A 19,476-nucleotide genomic window follows, 5' to 3' on the forward strand; every position below is an offset into this window, starting at 1 on the left:
CAGTTCTGCATGAGTGCAGCAGCAAGGTCAAATGTGGCATAGTTTGTAATATGATGGAGGAAGAGAGTGAAGACACTTAGGGATGAGAATAGAGAGCGATTACTGAGGGAGAAGTGTTGGGCAAACTGCATCTCTTTTAAATTAACTTTTTTTACTCGAGCTAAAGTAGGTGTTAGTTACACTACGTAGCAAGATTTTGTTCCCAGGTTCTGTGTTGTATTCCAATTGCTTGTGTGTAAAACGTAAACCAGAACAGCTTTATTCGTCACAAACCTTTTCTGTGACCAGGACAATGAAAGTTACGTATTTTCAGAGAGGAAACGGAGGAATTTGTGTGTTCCCATTCAGACAGTTGGACAAAGACAACATATGCTTTGCAAATATACAATAACCAAAAACACTTTAGATGCGAGCAGTTTTTCATGATTTACAGTGACGCTTGCAAATCCCTTTCACGAACCATCTCCCATCATGTTCTCCTTGTACTGTCCTCAGTAATGGTGTTCACAGATGCTTCCTCTGATCTGTGACTTTCACACTTTCAAGTAACAAATTCCACTGCCTGAGCCTAGACGCCAGAAGCTCAGCACTGGACTTGGTGAGACCAGCGGCTGATCAGATGATTGAGGTCTTTTTGGTTAAGGTAGCATGGCTTTCTCTCCTCAGCTATATCTGTGAAACTGTAGCTTGGAGTGTTGTCTACAGTGTTGTCCTTTCTCGATGACTTGCTGCTCTCCGCTGAAGCTGGCTGGTCTCTCTCAGGAGGAGTGGGATGCAGTAGCTCAGGGCAGTGTGGTGAAGGAATGTCTGGATGCATGATGGGGGGGGGGGGGGGTGCATTCCTGCCAGTTCGGAGGGTCCACTATGCCTCACGCAGATGTTTTCCCAGAGTATTTTTTCACTCTTGTCTTGATAAATTAGCCACAGACGGTAAAATGCTAGTTTAGCTTCTGCAGGACGCACGTAACCTCTTGATGCCACCTAAATTAAATGTAGCTGTGTATCCTTTGTCCACTTACTCAGCTGTAACAGAAATGGTGGTTTAATGAACCTGTATTTATACTGCTGTGTATAGTACTGGACAGCCCAGACATTTCTAGAAAGTTCCTTTAAAAAAAAAAGATCAAATGCGCTAGAAAATTCTGGACAGTTCTCAACTGTCTTCTGAAGAGTTCTCACAGTTCCTAAAGCTTGAAGTCTACTCAGCATTGAATGCATCACAGGTGTTCTGGAAAATAGATCACTTTTAAAAACACCATTGCCCTGACCATAAAAGTAAAATTTATGCAGAACAATAGCCATTTTCTACACATTTTAGGCCCAAAGAATTAAGAACGCACACTTAGTACCCGAGGACAAGAAAAAAATTTAATTTGTAAAATAGTGTTATACAAGCCTTCAACGTAACAACTTGTGTCATAGCTGTTATATAAACATCATATGTCACCAATAAGAGGATGATGTGCTTATGATACTAAAAATGTGGTAGTAGACTGTACCACTCTTTTGGTAGACAGTAAGCTGGCATTCACTCTAAAGCCACTTGATGGCAGTAGCATCATTTCTGAATTCTAGCCCATGAATAATGTAGGGTAGGCCGGGAGAACGGAACAATTGGGTACCGTTGCTCTGTCCATATTTAAACATGCAATGGTCATAAAAATTCAGTACACACATAAATGTATAAATATTAATACCTTCAAGACTGTCTAGATAATGAGCATAAACACCTCCATTTTGATGTTAAATTTTCCCAGAAAATATGAACGCTTTGGTTTTTTTTTTGGTTTCAGGATCTTTGCGCTAACACCCAGCACTGCTTGAAATCATGAAATTCCTCAGTTCCATTACTCCTTATTACTGACTTTTACATTTCTCGGGGGACAAAGCTCTTAGTGTTTTTGAGATATTTCAAATATTTAGGTGAGAAGATTAACACGTACGCATGTAAACCATGCTCAATTGGAACACGGATATGTACGTACACGTTCTGTACAGACAACATGCTCGTTGTGGATCATTTTGGTTAAGAACCACTTTAATTTATCTGGTACGCTTCACTAATTCCCAAGCCATGGGTTTGGAAACACTGGTGCTTATACACTGACAAGTCAGCGATGCCTAGAATAGTAAATCACGTTCTTTAATCCCATACAAATTGCTCATTAACCCACAAAAGAACTGCCTTTATATAGCGCACCACTTGTGATTGAAGGTGCATTGCCATCTCTCCTGCAATAAAACTCATTATGGGTAAAATATTTGTGTTAAACAAGGGATCCGTGGCGAGCAGCTGGGTAAATACGGACAGTTGGTACACTTCGTCTCAGCGCTGCTGTTTTGCTTCATGTCAGGTTCTTTTTGAAGTGTCGAGCGCTCAAAAAGCCAAAGACATGCTAGCGCAGGCGGGCCAGGAGACGCTGAGTACACGCTATCAGCTGTCAGCAAACAATAGACTCTAAACCCCAAGCCGTAGCAAGCCTGCCTGTTCCTAAGACCACTACAGGCCCCCAACACGCAGGCGCTGACATGAGTTGCAGAGCTTCGGCCCCCTGGCTGGATTCCAGGCGGCCGTCTTATCGCACGGCCGGTGCTAAAGGGTCCAGAAGTCATCGGCCGCGTCTCCCACACGCTTGTCTGGCTGAAGGCGGGAACAGTTCCCCCTCTCGAGTCTGATCCGTCCGGTCGCCCGCAAAATCCGCTCTCCCACGCTAGCGCGATCTTGCTTTCTTCCAGGCAGCTCTTGTCTCTCCAGTCCTCTGCAGTGGAAGTGTGGGGGTGAGCAGGGAGATAATTGAACACATTGTGACCATGTATTGTTATAATTTAAAAGAAAGTGTCATAGCTTTAATAACACACATTTTCTTGCCTAAATCAATTCTGCATGACATAAAGATTTCAACTTTACATTGCAGTTGCATTTCCCTTGTTTTTGGTGAATGTGTAGGACGTTTTTTGACATTCTGTCATCTTTTACATCACGTGAAATCAGGCTGGAAAAAAAGAAAAATCGATTAATTTACTGTCATTATGAGGCCAAATGTTTACACCGTCACCCTCGAAGACTTTAGTGAAGCAGAATTTGTGAGGGTGAAAATCTAGGATATTTAATTAAACAATAACTTATACACATTTAGAACTCCTAGTCATATTTACTGGATGCTCCCTATTATGACAAGAATCGGAAATCAGCTTTTAATAGCGTTGTGAGAACTGTCTGACTGTCATTGGTCAGTTCACTTGCGTACGTGTCAAAGCCGAGAGAGAAATCCAGCTTAAGATGTCTGTTGCTAGTGACTCCATTTTGTCGCTGATGTGCATCTGCCGGGTTGTCGTGGCAACCCTGCTATTTCTGCAGTCTGATGGCTCTCTCCCTGTCCCTGACTGTCAGACTGCACTCTCGATGGGAATGTGCTATTTTTAGTTTCTCTCCCTTTTGTTTCTTAAGCACATCATCAAAAGCCACATTAAATCCACGCTGTGTATGCACATTGTGTGTATGTGGAGTCGTGGCCGGTATGGCGAGCATACAGTAGCTGGTGTGATAATTTTAACAATGAAGTGTTTATATGTAATGAGCTAGGGGAAATAAACAGTAGAATATAGTAGCTGTTTCACTGTTTTAATAATCGAGGCCTGGGCCTGATGCATTCCACTGCATTGGTCTACATTTTAGTTTTTGGGCACACTGGTAATTAAGCAGTGTACATTTTCAACAGAACTGTAGGTTTTCTAGGAATAATGGACTTTTGTTTGCAGGCAATATCCTGGGGCAGTCCAAAACACATTCCATACCTAAAGAAAGTGTTATTGAATGATGATAGTGTGGCGTTAAGGTGTAGGGTGAAGGGGTGGAGTCGATGGGTGAAATTATGGAGTCATTGGTTGGAGGCTTAGAGTGAGGATGTGGAGGCCTGGAATAAAGGGTGGGGTCTGGGTGAGGGGTGGCGGTATGGGGATAAATAGTGGGGTTGAGTGGGGCGGCGGTGTGAGGATAAAGGGTGAGGTCGATGAGTGAGGGGTGGGGGCGTGCAGAAAGGTTGCATGTGTGGGATAAAGGATGCAGGTGTGGGCAGAGTATTTTGATTCTCATCTGCCATGTCACCTGGGAGCTGCCTGTTATCCACTGTGATGCCCTTTGTGCAATAAATGGCAGCTTTTATTATTAGCCTGTCCTCTGACATGCCAAGGTCTCTATCTCTGCTGGTGGGGTGGGGTTGTGAGGGTCTGGGTGCCATGTTGTGCTTTGTGCTCTAGTAGAGAACAAAAAGGCTTATCAGCTCTTCACACGGCGTGTGCAGCTGGGTACTCGTACGCTGCGGAGGAGATGTTTTGTATGTTGCCTTTTATCTGCTGTGTGTGGGTTGTTTTTTATTTGTATTTGTTTTGGCCTATAACGTAAGGGGATTGCGAGCTCTCCAGCCCCATTTCCCCGCCTTTCCCTCTTGTTCTGTAAAGGAGTGCGTTTTGTAGGGAGCATCAGGCTTACGCCGAAGCCCTGCTATGAGCTTCCGGGCCTCAGGGACTTGTCAGTTTTGTGCTAAATGCTGGCTATTGTGTGCATGTCTGTGTTTGGAGTCATTGTAGAGGCAGCATGTATGGACAGCCTCTCACTGTTGCTAAGGGCCCGTGTGCTCTGCCTGATGTTTTTCAGCTGTAAACACTGTACATGTTTGACGTCACCTGGCAGCTGGGAAAGCGAACTGGAATCTGTGTGGTAACAACAGCGACTGTCACGCAAGGCTGTGGAGCAGAGGAGCACGAGCCACCACAGAATGCTCTGAATGTGTGAGGCAGAACTTAAGCCAAACGTTAGCTGCTAGTTGTTCGATATCAAAATAGGATTTTTTTTTTTTGTTCCCCCAACTCCACTTTTCCATTTTTACATATAAAAAAGTAATTATTTTGCCAGCATATTCGATTACCTTGTTCTGATTGCAGGTCATACTGCAGGCAATTTCAGCATTCTGATCCCCAGTCAAATGTTTTAAACACACGGTAATAAATACACCCTGAAGCGCATATAGTTTTATTTAGTATAGGTCATTACCTTTCTTTCTTTGGCCTGCCAGATCATTCTTTCAAGGCAAGCTTGGTGCAGATGTGCTAAGACTCAGAGCCTTTGTTATAGGAGCAGTTGTGTGGCCTCTTCCTCCCATCTTTAAACCATGTTGATCAGGAGGCCTCCGGGCCTCCGGTTTCCTCTCGGGCTTTTCCTTGTCTGGCTTTGCCGATTGTCCAATGTCGAGGTGTGGTAGAAGTGCCTGGCACGAAGCTGTTGTTTTACTAGGAGGAGTCTCCCCTTTTTTTATGTGACCTTTTGACCTTGAGGAAATGATTATGTTCAGGATCTCCTCAGCAGGGGTAGTGTTGTTTTTAGACAAGGGCGAGATCCTTGTCTCATGTATTTGTGTAGATTTCTTTCCTCTTGTCTGCATTCCACAGTGCCGCAAGGGGAACATTCCTCTCGCAAATCTCTTTGGTTTCTAATGGGCCCTGGAAGCTGACCAGGGATATTTTTTGCTCTGCCTTGACAAACGGCCATGTGATGAGGTTTTTCTCCACTGAGGGAAAGGGAATTTTTCCATTTACAGTCATGTACAACCAAGCTGTAAGAATAACAACAAAAGTGACCTTTGCTACCTCACTCAGAAGTGCCTGGTTCAGATGTATGCCATTTGCAGTATGAGTGACAAACACATGATGTGATTGATAGAACTGATGACTAATGGAAATGTATGTTCTGTTAGAGTGTAAAGTGCTGGGAATTGGTGGGTACGTGAACTTGGCCAGTGTTGCTGGGGGAACGGAAAGCAGAGGGAGGCAGGTGTCTGCGACTGGCCCTGATTGGACCAGTATCTTCTCTCTCTCTGCAGGAGATGGCAGGCCACTGGAATGGATCCCTATCAGCCAGAGATCTCCCACAAGGAGCTCGGCACGCTCTGCTGGGGCGAGGGGGGTTGCCGTGGCAACAGTCAATGACACTGAACCGAAGCAATTCAGGTAATCTTGAGAAACAGGAAATTCACTGAATGCTTTATGTGTTGTTTCACTGTAAATTGTATGTGACCGTGATGTGCTTTTCTTTTCTTTTTTTTTCCCATTTACACAAAAGGTTTACGTCTAGTCAGTAGTTGGAAGATATTTTCTTTCTTCTGCATTCCCACCTGATTCCCTATATTATTCATGCCAAGGACGTATTTCATCGCTTATTGTATTATGGGTATGATCAGTGGTTTGACTTTTGTTTAGTTTTTTGCTGCTTGTATTACTGTCTACTGTACCCTAACACCAGAGCCACCTACTTCACTGACTTCATATATTGGCCAGCAGGAATTACAAATGGCTTGCATGGGTATTTAGCGAGTCTTAAAAATGCAAATGGAGGTTTGCAGTCATGGTTCTTAAGTTTTAAAAAGAGAATGGCATGTTTTGCGGCTCCAGAGCTCCGCCTGTGTAGCTAATGGTTTTGAACATGTTTGCACTGAATTTAGTATGCTCAGCATTGCATTCATACTCAGAAATTTTGTTTAAGAAGCAACAACCATGAACTAAGTGTTTTTAAAGACTGGTACTAAAACTAGTTCTAATGAGTAATCCTGGTGCACGCCTATAACCGGCCTAATGACTGTAGGCCATACGATTCTGTAGTACAGTGGGGCATAATGGAGTTTTCAGAGAGAATGATGCTCTTTACAAATATAAATATTTATGCAAACATTTGAGTATAAATTACAGTCTAGTCATAGTGGCATGAAGTGACCAGTGCAGTAAAAGCAGTCTGGTGCACTACATTGCACAATTCTGTGTGAGATGGTTTACCTAATGTTGTGAACATATATTGATTCGGTCCCTTGCTTTTCCTGTGTTGTGTCATGTTCATCCATGGCTTTTCATACATAATATTCAATTCCATGGCCTAGGTTCAGGACAGCAGTTGAAAAAAGAAGCAGGAAACCATCTGTGTCCTACAACACACTGTTTTTTACCAGGCAGTGCATTTCAGCTGCATGCAGGGACTTTGCTAAACACAGCTTATCTGCAACCCCGCCCCCTGTGAAAGCGACCTCTCCAGGATTTTTTTTTTATCAATGTAAAAGGTTCTGTAATCATTCTACAATCTGCATGTCTGTGCTCATTGTACGTTAGCAGATTATTGAAGATGCGAATTTCACAAACAGTATGTAGCATACAGATGTAAAAGGTGCACAGCAATTAGTTTTGTTTTGAGTAGACATGTTTTTAAAAGCAGGGCTTCACTGTGTTACTACCGAGATATCAACAACAAAGCACCCACCTGCATCAACTGAGCCTCGGCACGGTGTGAAGGGTTAAATCCTTTCTAGCCCCTTTTTGAGGTACGGAAGGAGAGGAGAAAAAAGCCCCCGAAAGGTAGTGTGAATGAAAATCATACATATGCAGCTAGATACGCACATACAAGGAGCCCAGGGGAGGCTGTAACTCACAAAGCCGCACTAGCAGCCTCTGGTCCCCATGGCAACGGCAGGCGGCCTCTATCAGCTCCATCTGAGAATAGGTAAAGTAAATCTGCGTGCATTTGGCCGCCCGCCAGCGTCTCAAATGAAAGAGCACTTTGAACGGCTGCCAGGTTTGGAGGAGGAGAGGGGCTGTCAGGCCTGCTTAATGTTGGCAGTTTGTACTTGGCAAGCCTTGCCTTTTCCCAGAATCCCTCAGTTTGGCAGCCTGCCAGCTGCTTAGCGGAAGCTGAGAGTTAACCCCTGCAATGGGCCCAGGGAAGGCTGAGCACTGAAACCTTTCCATTGTGTGTGTGTGTGTGTGTGTGTGTGTGTGTGTGTGTGTGTGTGTGTGTGTGTGTGTGTGTGTGTGTGTGTGTGTGTGTGTGTGTGTGTGTGTGTGTGTGTGTGTGTGTGTGAGAGTTGGAGAGGGAGAAACAGTGAGGCATAGTGTGATCTGTATGCATGAGAGGGCAGCGGGGATCGCAGAGAATCTCTCAGGGAGAGGAGAGGAAAGTACAGGAAAGCGAAATCTCTTGCACTGTCTACATGCAGAATCACACAGTGTATTACTGCAGGGATAGTTTTAAAGGATGGCTTTCGTCTGGGTATTGCTTTCTTTTTTCAAACAAATTCTACTGTGATAGCATTATGTAGACTTATTTGAAGGGTTATTTTTGTCCATAAATGTCCCTTATCTGGAATAAGCAGTAAATGCTAATCAATAAATAAAATAAAGCCCTTTAAAATTGAATATTTTTTGGCCATTCCTGCCATTGTGAGTGGAAATCCAAATTGAATTGATTATGCTCTTGTTGCATAGAGCTATAATTAATGAATTAATTGGTGCAAGTGCCCTTTTCCCCACAATGTAGCTAGTTGTCTGTATTTGTTGTTACACAAATATGAATATGCATCTTTGCACTGGATTCGATGCAAACTTATTTTTACCCAGGCCAAGACAAATTGCTGTTTTTGTAAACTATACACTTGCCAATCTAACATGTATGAGTCTACATCCATGCATTTAGTGATCTGTTTGCAGCCTTCCAAGACAAGGTCCTAATGAACTTGTTTCAGCTTCATGGTATTTACTGCATTCGTGTTTTTGTTTGTTTGTTTGTTTCGTTGAGGGGGGGGGGGTCTCCAATGACTAAACCCATATTTACTCTGTTAATAACACACAATGGCTTTCCAATCACAAATGATATTTTTGGCAATAAGTTATAATTCCGCGTTGTATATCGGCGTTATTTTTCACGTGTGTACAGGTTCACACCTCCGGCTTGAGGCATCGAATATGCTAGTGTGCAGCAGACGGGTCAACACTAGACAGGGCTGAGGCCACAGTCGGATGCTTTATGCTTTACGTTTGTGGCCAGTCGAAAACGGGTTTTCTCCACCCAGACCTACCCCTTTCATTTACTCCTCCTTTTAGCGGTTTTTTTTTCCCTTTTTTTTTTCTTCTTATAAAATGTCTGCTCTGTCAATAGGACACTACGACGGATACTGCGTTGAAAACTAGACACCATCAGCAAGGTGAATGAGGGTTATGATCACGTTTAGATATTATGGTTTCAAAATATCTATTATGGTTTTAGAATAGATTTTTTGTAGCCATATAAAAAGTAATCCTTCACTATTTATGGGCACTGTGCGTAGAAGGGTAAAAGAAATGTGTGTCAAATTAAGCGAAGATACACTTTGCTGATGTAAGCAGTTTTCACTGTACAAATTCAAATGGAAAAGACGACTTGAACAGCAGAAAAACCGTGGCTGGTATGCACTTAATCATACACACATAATTACGCGTGTGTAGTAAAATGGGACTCGGACCGCTTCCCATAAACTTGTTTCTAAGCGAAAATTGGTCAATATGTATGTGTTGCTTGGTCCATTCAAAAGATTTATAGGGAGTGGTTAGAGCATGCGCTCTTGGAGAGCAACAAGTGGCATGTCAATTTGTAATAGAAAGGAACTGCGGAACGTGGTGCTTACGTCACTGGCCCAGCCAGGTGGCATTCCAAGTGGAGCGCGCAGACGTGGGGGCACAATCAAAATTCCAACTCGGAAAGCGAGGCAGAATGTGAAGCGCGCGTGGAGTAACATTCAAACTCGCTTACTACCGTCGTCTGCACATCGAATTAGACGAGATACAAAAGATTGATTCCTTTCGTGAAAAAAAAACAAAAAAAAAAAACAACAACCAAGAGAGACTCTACAAACAAGTAACCGTGTCTTGGATTCGAGAGGGGCATTCAACATGTCTTCTGCACAAGTCTCCTCTTCGAGGAGGCAATCGTGTTATCTTTGTGATTTGCCTCGGATGCCGTGGGCTATGATCTGGGATTTTACAGAGCCAGTCTGTAGAGGTTGCGTTAATTATGAAGGCGCGGATCGGATCGAGTTTGTTATCGAGACCGCGCGGCACCTCAAACGGGCTCATGGTTTCCAAGAAGGGAGATCCCCGGGACCCGCACCACCGCCCACGGTGAAAACACAGGCATCGATGTCGGCCAAGGAGACGGTGCAGCTGAACCATGTGGACGGCTCGTCTAAACAGCAGCAGCAGGGGCTAGACCGGTATTCTCTAAATACGGAGAGGTCCCGCTTTGATTATTCCGGTATTGGCGCGCACGCTGGACGTCTACCGAACGGACTCGGTGGACCGAATGGTTTTCCAAAATCAGACGACGGGCCCCCTGAGCTCAATCGACAAAGCCCTAATTCTCGTCGAAACCACGGACTGGTTACAGTTCCCGGTCAGATGAATGTGCCTCCGAACCTTCTCCCGCAGACCATGCTGAACGGCCCTCCTTCCGCTGCGGGCACGGCACAGCACAGCATGGCTGGCCGACCCCCACCGCCGTCCAGCATGGGGACGGCTTTGTCCATGGCGTCGCAGGCAATGTCGGAGCAAGGTAAAAGACCCGGTTCTGTATCCAGCACAGATCAAGAGAGAGATTTGAAAGAGAAACAGCGTAACGCAGAGGCTTTAGCTGAACTTAGTGAAAGTTTAAGAAACAGATCTGAAGACTGGGCAAACAAGCCCAAGATAGTGAGGGAGACTTTGATTACTCTTTCAAACTGCACCCCCTTTGATGTGAGGTTCAAGAAAGACCATTCTCTATCAGGCAGAGTATTTGCTTTCGATGCAGTCTCTAAACCTGGCATGGACTACGAGTTGAAAATATTCATTGAGTACCCAAGTGGATCTGGTAGTGTTTTTTCTAGTGCATCTGGTGTCGCCAAACAGATGTACCAAGACTGCATGAAAGATTATGGCAGGGGGCTTTCTTCGGGTTTTAAATATCTGGAATATGAGAAAAAGCACGGTTCTGGCGACTGGCGACTCCTGGGCGATTTGCTACCAGAATCTGTGCGGTTCTTTAAAGAAGGACTAGGTACGGAGATGTTGCCTCAGCCCTACATCGACGCTAGCTGCCCTCTGTTGCCCTCGGCGCTGGTGAACATCCCTCGTGCCTTGCCGTCAGCGAGCGCGCTGAGGACAGGTATGCGTAAGCGCAAAGCTTCCCCCGAACCGGACTCAGCCGAGGGGGCTCTCAAGTTAACCGACGAACAGCAGCGACAACAGTGGATGGCCAGTCAGAGCGAAGCACTCAAACTGACCATGGCGTCTGGGTCCTTTGTCGCCTCTCACGGTGGACCGCCACCTCTCGGACCTGTCCATTCGAGCCGCGCCACCCCGCCCGAATCGGCTCCTCAGAACGGACAGTCCCCCATGGCTGCGCTCATGTCGGTCGCAGACACGTTGGGCACCGCGCACTCACCAAAGGACAACAACTCTGTTCACTCAACTACGTCTACCAGACACAACAGTAGCAGCCCGGTCTCCCCCGCCTCTGTCTCGGGACAGCGTCGTTTGGCTTCCCGGAACGGGGAGATAAATTTGGCTGGAACACCCTCTCAGTCCAGTTCCCATCAAGGCATGGAACAAGTTCACCCTCAGAACATTCCAGATTCTCCCATGGCAAACAACGGACCATTGTGTTGTACCATTTGTCACGAACGTTTAGAAGACACACACTTCGTTCAGTGTCCATCGGTCCCCAACCATAAATTTTGCTTCCCTTGTTCTCGTGAGAGCATCAAAGCACAGGGAGCAACTGGCGAGGTGTATTGTCCTAGCGGAGAGAAATGTCCCCTGGTAGGTTCAAATGTGCCTTGGGCTTTCATGCAAGGTGAGATAGCAACCATTTTAGCCGGGGACGTCAAAGTGAAAAAGGAGAGAGACCCTTAAATATATGCTTCCTGAATCAGAAACGTAAAACGAGTCGAGTATATTATACATGTTGTGAATATTCAACTGACGAGTAGTCCTATGTACAGAGACATCTTCATATACTTCAGTGTTTCGAAACAATGGTACAGTGGGCAATGTGATGTCATACCTAATTTGAAGGAGGAGGCTATTTGGATATGTCGGTTGGGTATTACATAGCGTTGTGTTTTGGTGGCGGTGTTTTGGGTACGGTGTGGAAGCACTTTGCGATTACCTTTTTATTCGAGTTCATGCACTTCTTTTAAGGTGATTTTTTTTTCTCCCCCCCCCCCCCCCCCCATCTATACATACAATCCCTGCAAAAAATCTGAACAGTTATCGGATACATTTTGTCATAGTTACAGACGTAAACAGGCGCGAGTCATCACTTGGTTTATAAACCGATAGTGGGCATTTTTTGTGTTTTGGTCTCTTCATATTTTGACGTTCTTTACAAAAATGATGTCTCACTTTTTTTTTTCTCGTGCTCTGGAAGTATATACATATAGTTTACTACGTGTTTTTCATTCTTTTGCTTTAAAGATGCACGGATGCTTAAAAGTAGAGCAAAAATACTGTACATGAACTTAAATGCTCTGTTTGTTTATACATTTCTGTAGTAACAGAAGACTTGTAACGTGCCTTGGAGCTGCGTAAATTGTAATAAATTCATTGATATTAATATTTTGTGGTGTCAGTTTTTTTCAGTTTACGATTTTTTTCCGTTTTTCGTTTTACCGAGGTTTTAACTTGGAATTTTAACTGGAAGTTTTAGACTCCATATACCCAATATAAAGTGCCAGACTTCCAGTACCTGATGTTTTAGTAGTACTTTCTGAGTTTTAGTATAGCTAATAATAGTTACTATTCATTACTTTTTTCTTTTTTGAAAACATTGTCTCTTATAAATGAAAGAAAAACCTTCAGGATGGCACCGAAAAGGACGTTACTTTAGAATATTTATGCATTTTAGAAATATGCTGGAGGCATTTGTGCTGATCATTTTTGCAAATGCATCTTTGTCCTTTTAATTCCAATCTTTTACAAAACATAAATCACAGGTAATTCTTGTTCTTGAAGGGCATTGTTTCATATTTTCCCCTTTTCCTGTGAACTCTAAAGCTTTACAAAATTACATGTTTCTCCTGTAGACTAGATTAGTTTTTTCTTTCTAATATTTTACATTCTTATTTGTTTTTTTGAATTTGAATTTTTTTTTTTTATTATTTGCTTGCCAGGCTTGGCTCGGTCACCTTGACCTAAAAATGAAGACCTTTTAATACAATCTGTAGTTCTATGGCAAAGCTAGGCCTGTGAGTGGGAGTGCCTTGCTCTGCAGGGCTGGCTATGGGCAGCCAAGGCTGGTCCTTCCTCACTGCTGAGCATCTAGTGTGGCTGCAGAGGAGGTACTGTTAGTATCCGTGTTTCTGCTGTTGCACTTTCAGCAACAAGTTTGATTAGCATGTGATGAATGCTAATCAAGCAGCCCTGCAGGAAAGGTTGGAGTAATGCACGAGTTCTCCTTTTCTGTCATTTGTATCAGATTGTCATCATTCACGCGGTAGCCAGAGACACATTCTGCAGCTCATTTGTGTGTGCATGTTTGTGCGTGAGTGTGTGTGTGTGAGAGAGAGGGGGAAAGTGCTTGCACATGCCCGAGAAGGCCCTGGGGATACGTTCCTCATCTAGAATTCAGCTGGTAGTCATGTGACCTGTCGGTCGTATTCTTGCATTGGCTGCCGATAGGAGGGGAAACCAGTTCATGCGTGGCTGTTGCCATGACTCAAGCTAATGCTCTTTTTCTCCTTCCAGCGCCACAGACAAACGGTTGATAGCACAATTCTTTCATGGCAACCAGCCATGGACGGCCCTCCAGACTAAATAACGAGGGACTTTAAGGTCAGAAAGCTGTTGGTATGCCAGGATATCTCACCCACAGACCTCTGTGCCCCAACACTTCACACACTGTGCACACAGATTTGATGCTGTGTGAAAGCACAGTAGTAGCCCTCTTTTCACAGAGCTGTGTGTGAGAGTTTTTTTTAAATTTTTTATACAGTACCATTGTGCCGCTTTGCTGTAAGTGACGAAAGCTTTCATCTTTGCATATGTAAAAAGTACATTAAAAACTAAACAAAGTGGATGGGTTTTAATGTGTTAATACACAAGTAATTAAAAGAAAATTGTTAATAGTGTACATGGGTTGAAGGCTGTGTGTTTTGTTTGCTAAATCCTCTCCAGCCTCTTGGCGCACATGTCTCTCCTTCCCCTTGACAAAAGGCAGGGTTCCGACTTACTGCAAATGTCAAAGGGGGGGTGGCATTAAGGTTTCACAGCAATGTGGAACAAACCTGAATTCTGCAGCACTGCTACTAAATCCAGCAGTCCTTAGAGTCTCAAAATGGTTTATTCTGTGCTCATGCTTTGTTACACTACACAGGAGCCAATTTAGACCACTGCCTCCCTTATGAGCTGACCCGCCAGGTTAAAGGACATTTTTAAGGCATTTGCTTTAATGCAACTTTGTGCACCCAACCCCAAGTTGTTTTATTAGCAATGAACATTTAGCCCATTTGAAATCTGTATACACAATGATGCTTTTAACACTGTGTGCAGCTGCATCTGAAGATGTGAGATGTCCTGTGTAGTGGTGCAATGCAGAGATGGCAGCTGCAGTGGGGTCTAAGGTGTGGTGACTCGATCAGAGCACAGTCCACACGGTCCCATGTATATACGCTGATTAGGATGCCAGGGGCTGATGCAACAGTATCCCTGGTTTCGAGTTGCACTATGCATACTAATCAGAACCACAACTATCTTTCTCTCAGCCCGTGTAGAAGAGGGCTTTCTTTCGCTTTTCTCTCTGCGTGGCTCTCCTCCTTTTCATGTGGGATCCCCAGGCTTGCAGCATGTGAGCAGTAGCCATGCCCCTCATGTGGATCAGGCTTGTGGGTTTAATAAGAGCAGACACCTTAAGGATGTTTCAGCTCCGCAGACGGATCATTCAGAGCTTTATCCTGTGAAACCTGATAGGGCTGCCTGTGTGCATCAGTGCCTGTGTGGATTGCACTGCCAGTGTGAATGAGCATCTTGTGGCTCCAAGGGTCTCTGAAATGCCCGAAGATAGAATGGAGGCTGCCCCAGTCACCCTGCGTTATTAGCTCCCGGTTCCCTGTGTCAGCAGTGTGTGGCAGCGGCAGGTCTCTCGTCTCCTCTGCACTGCGTGGCATTAAAGCGCTACCGCTCCGCTAATCTCGCACCCCTCTCGTGGTTCACATCATAACAAAAACCTAATCTGTTAGATGGTGGTGAAATACATGGACAGTCCAGGTCTTCCTCACCCAGCTGCGCTGCTGTCTGCCTTGTTTTGGAGGTGTAGTTTCTGGTTGCGTTTTGAAATCACTGCAGTCTGTTCCTCTTTCTACTGGCCAGGGAAGCCTACCCCACCCCCTACTCACTGCACCCCAGCACACGCCTCCCCTCTCTCATCCCCCCTCCCCCCAATGAGGGAGAAGTTTCCAGCAGATAAAAATACAGCCACTCCAAAGGTTACTCCGCAGTGCCATCGTGCACGGTTGCCCATGGTAACCAGCCTAGTTCACAACATCATTTATTCAGGAATGTGCGGACACTAAAGGGGGGAGGCGGCGGTTCAGCGTTAACTCCTTATGTGCTAGACTCGCCTCTTCCAGCAAGTGTCTGGCTTATAAATGCTGTTCTTTTGTTTTTTCCTTTACACAATCTGAAATGTTCTCTATCAATTTTAGAAAATCCACATTAGCAAAATAGATTGTTTGGTCTTCTAAAGTACAAACCAAATAAAAGCAGAAAAACTGCAGGTCTCTTACTGACACTGTTGCTAATACTGGAAGTTTTCCACCTTTAGAAGCTTTCTGTTAAGGTACGTCCAGATGTATTTGTGTTGCAAGATAACGAATCCATCCGGTCCATAGCGGTTATGCAAGCGGAATATCTCAGCTGGTTTCTGATATTTTCCCTGTCCAAGTGGTATGACACTCATATCTCTCTCTCGCTGTCTCACTGTCTCCCTGCCTGTCCGTGTTATGTTTTGTGCAGGCTGGTGGGTGGGTGGGGGGGGGGTGTTGTCAGGAAAGGGTTATTCCCATTTGTTTTCATTCTCTGTGCCTCTGAGCACAGCCATTTATAGATGGTGATGTCAGCACTATCTTTCATAGCCCTGGGCCCCCTTGGCAGATAATGTATGCAATCTCAGACATTCCATTCCATCCCGGCCAATCAGCTGCCAGCTGCTGCAGGCGTGCACTTCCTGCTGCCTTCTGCAGATATTAAAGCTGCAGAGACGAATTGATTTTCTGTCGCCTCCCCCACCCCAAACCCACTTTTCTTGTTTTTAGCCTTTCTCTGCTGCAAAGAAGATGGATGATACGAGACCGTTAGCTTGCTGCAAATGTAAATGTATAATATTTTGAAACTTGCTTTTTTTATTGAGCATCTCCATCTGTTATTCTGTGAGTGAATAAATTAGATGTTTCATAAAAGGGGTCGGCCTGTATTTCATTCACGCTGAGATGGCTGTTTGTTTTCTAACAAGCACTATGCTGCAGTCATTGTGAAGGGTTAACAGCATACACCTCCTCCTTATATAACTGAATGTCAGCTCATTGGTGCAGAGCTCTCATGAGAGGGAGCTTGTTTGGGTCTAACTTTGACTAATGTCATTCGACTGTTGAAAGGGGCCGTTTTGGCACGGTTCCAGTCTGATGTTTTTTACTTGCGAGTAAAGGACTTCCAATTTCTTATGGAATTCCTATTTGCATTTCAAGGACAGTCAACCCCACAAATCACCCTCCCACCACCGTCGTCCCCCTTGGGCCAGCCTGTTAGAGCTTCCTGTAGTTTCCCGCCAGCGAAGTGGAGGTGAGGGGGTGAGGGGTGCAGTAGTGCCGGTTTGGGGGCTCAGAAAGGGGAGGGGGGGGGGATTTGCGAACACATGGGAGCAGACTACAGACTATAGGGCACCATGGTGACTATGTCCTCCTTAAAAAGCCTCCTAGCTAGCTTCTTCAAGGCTGGTTTCACTTGATTGATCCAAGCTATTGAACTGAGGACAGACAGAATACCTGTCTGAGCACAGAGGAAGCTTTGTGATCAGTATTGCCCTCAGTCTTTTGAGGATTTGAATGACTAGCCCTCTTTCTTTCCATTAAACAATCTCATACGATGTCATACACACTCTCTCTCGCTCTCTCTCTCATATATATATATATATATATATATATATATATATATATAATAAAAACATTAATTGGAACAGCTCTTAACATCATATAGCACGCAGTGTTTTATCGTTAAAAATAGAGGCTTTTCCAGTGTGTGGTTCTTTGTAAGAGTATGGAATGGTGAGGGAGGAAGGGGTTAACTGCAGAGCCCGGGGCTGTGCAGTCTTGGCAGGCAGGCCGGAGAATTGTAGCCCCTTTCATTCCTCTGGGTTGTTTACACGACTCTCTGGCAGCCATTTTAGACTAAAGCTCAGCTAGCAGAGGCGCGGGAGTGGTCTCGGGTTTCTCAAGCTTTCACAGTGCAGTGAGTTCAGTCAGCAGCTCATCTCCTCGTCCCTCTTCTCCTGGGGGGGCCGTGGTTTTTTTCCACACACTGAACCTCCCTCATTCCACAAAATGGCCTCTTTTTTTTTTTTTTTTTTTAAACCAACTCCCTGTTTTGGCAAGCTGTTTATCTCTCACCAAGCACTGTGCTGTTTTGTCACATTCTTGTTGTTTGATATTTAAATGACTAAGCTGTGATTTAATCTTCTGTGTTTTTAGTTTTGCTTTACCTTTTTCTTTTTTTGCCTTCTTATTCTTCCCAAGTCACACCCCCCTTTGTCATTTTGTTCTATCGATCAAGTCCAGGCTGTCGCGATGCTGCGGTGATTGTCTAAGGATCTGTTTGTGTCTCCATAGCCTTGACCTTGCTCAAATAAGTCCTGATGTTTCTGGGTTTAAGCCATCAGCATCAACAGTTGTGAAACGCCTGTGAAATGGAAACCTCCCCAACGACCTTGTAGCGAAGCAAACCCGCACCGCACCCCCATGCCGCAAAATAAGAAAGACTGCCAGAGAGCATAGTACCTATTGTCAGAAATGGACAGGGTTAACTTGAAAATGCCAACTGTTTTGATGGTCACTGAGTCTGGTTGATTTGCATTAGTCAGAACTGTGTCGGGTCTTTAAAATGTAATTTCAGTACCCACTCATAGGGGTCCAGTGCGCCTTCTGAATAGCCCTAATTAAGTGTTCCTCTGTGTGAATACACGAAGACCTCCAAGCCCACCACACACTCTCTCCATCGTAATTCAGCTGCCTTCATTAGATTGGCTACCTGGGGGTGTTTACTGCAATCTAATCAACAAATACAGATTAATCCTCATCATGTAAGAAGATATGGTTGACCTTTCAGTGAATCAATACGCTGTCTTTGCTCCTGTAATGCCAGCACTCATATGTTGGGAATGATTTTGTGAGCTCTCAGACGTTATTGATGTTTCTTCTGGCATAATGAGAGTTGCAGCTTATGTACAAATATTTGTGGCCATTGTGGCAAACTGGTTTGACCTTCTCCATTAGATTTGTGCAGTAATAACCAGTAATTTTGTTTGAATCTTACATAAATCCAAATAATCTAGTATTTCATGGAACACTGATGCATTCCTTAAAGTAAAATTAGACAATGTGGCCTTTGAAAGGAAGTCTTTGATGTTAACAGTCTTAAGTGTCATTTGTTGTTTTCCTTGTGCTTGTCAGGTTTTGTGTTGCTGTCCATAAATGCCAATATGTAGCACCTGTCCTTGACAGCAAAGAGCGATGGAGCAGCTTTCTCTTTTTGCAGACACTGCAAGAATGGAAAACAAACAGCTCCATTCCTGAGATAACATTAATATTTAATCAAACGCTTCTCTCACGAAGAGCTGCTGAGCAGCAGTGCAATATCAGTTGATATGCCCTCGTTATTTTTACATTTTTTCTATATTTTTATATTTTAAATTCTTATTGTTTCGTTTTGCCTCTATACCCCTCCCCCCATCCTGTTGAGTGCTTGCACGTTTTTGTAGCGGCTATGTTTGCACAGCCTCCGTCACAGGCGAGGACTCCAGCAGAGATGTAGTGGTTGAGTGGAGGAGCCATTGCTAAGGAGGGCCTCTGTCCAGTACATGGCTCAGGTGTAGTCCCAAACAACCTCCACCCACCTGGGCGAAGGGGAGATACCTCTCCCAACACCCCCATCAGGTCCATCTGTTGTGTGAATGGGTGTCATGACGGTGCTTCATTAAGACGTGTTAGATGTGTCTGAGCTGTCAGCAGATGTGCCAGACTTCTTCTCACACATCTAACTTTAACTTCAAACATTTGTATAAGTAAGGGGAAAAAAAGCCCTCTTGTGAATTGGTTTTGGAATGTCTTTCTTTGTCTCAGCTGTTTTTATGGTCATGCCTGACTTTTGAAACTCTGGGATCCCTTGGCCACTCGCTGAAACAATGGCCTTTATAAATAGTCATTTCCAACAAAGGTCTGGTTGCCTGTGTGCGAAAAGTAAGAAGGAAGCGGTGCTTCTATCGCCCTTCCTCAGTGTCTGCGCTGGCGGGTCATATGAGTCTGACTGATCCTGTGCTGCAGCCTCTGATGCACAACCAGGCTGGAGAGCCAAACGAACCCCTGCCCACTGTTTGCAGAGGCTCAGAAC

At 44.6% G+C, this 19,476-nt stretch overlaps 2 protein-coding genes and 1 long non-coding RNA gene across 17 annotated transcripts in view; 2 read left to right on the plus strand and 1 right to left on the minus strand.

Annotated features, from left to right (window-relative positions):
- kiaa0586 (KIAA0586 ortholog) overlaps positions 1 to 19,476 on the plus strand; it is a 79,742-nt gene that overhangs the window by 3,086 nt on the left and 57,180 nt on the right. For all 15 annotated transcript variants that reach the window (XR_014125453.1, XR_014125452.1, XR_014125454.1 and 12 more), the window contains one exon: positions 5,877 to 6,003. Coding sequence is in view for 12 of the 15 variants with exons in the window: in XM_081721086.1 (XP_081577212.1) it covers positions 5,877 to 6,003 (127 nt within the window). In the remaining 3 variants the exon portion in view is untranslated. The remainder of the gene's footprint in view (positions 1 to 5,876; positions 6,004 to 19,476) is intronic.
- LOC145659338 (uncharacterized) lies at positions 23 to 5,856 on the minus strand. Its single transcript, XR_014125455.1, has 3 exons — positions 5,051 to 5,856; positions 2,909 to 2,993; positions 23 to 2,759 (listed from the first exon to the last, which is right to left on the minus strand). It is a non-coding gene; the product is annotated as an uncharacterized LOC145659338 (long non-coding RNA).
- irf2bpl (interferon regulatory factor 2 binding protein-like) lies at positions 7,201 to 12,439 on the plus strand. Its single transcript, XM_027011972.3, has one exon. It carries the CDS (start codon positions 9,739 to 9,741, stop codon positions 11,734 to 11,736), a length of 1,998 nt encoding a protein of 665 aa, XP_026867773.3. The 5' UTR covers positions 7,201 to 9,738; the 3' UTR covers positions 11,737 to 12,439.

Source organism: Electrophorus electricus, chromosome 10 (genome assembly GCF_041902795.1).
Source record: "Electrophorus electricus isolate QZ-2024a chromosome 10, ASM4190279v1, whole genome shotgun sequence".
NCBI classification, from domain to species: domain Eukaryota; kingdom Metazoa; phylum Chordata; class Actinopteri; order Gymnotiformes; family Gymnotidae; genus Electrophorus; species Electrophorus electricus.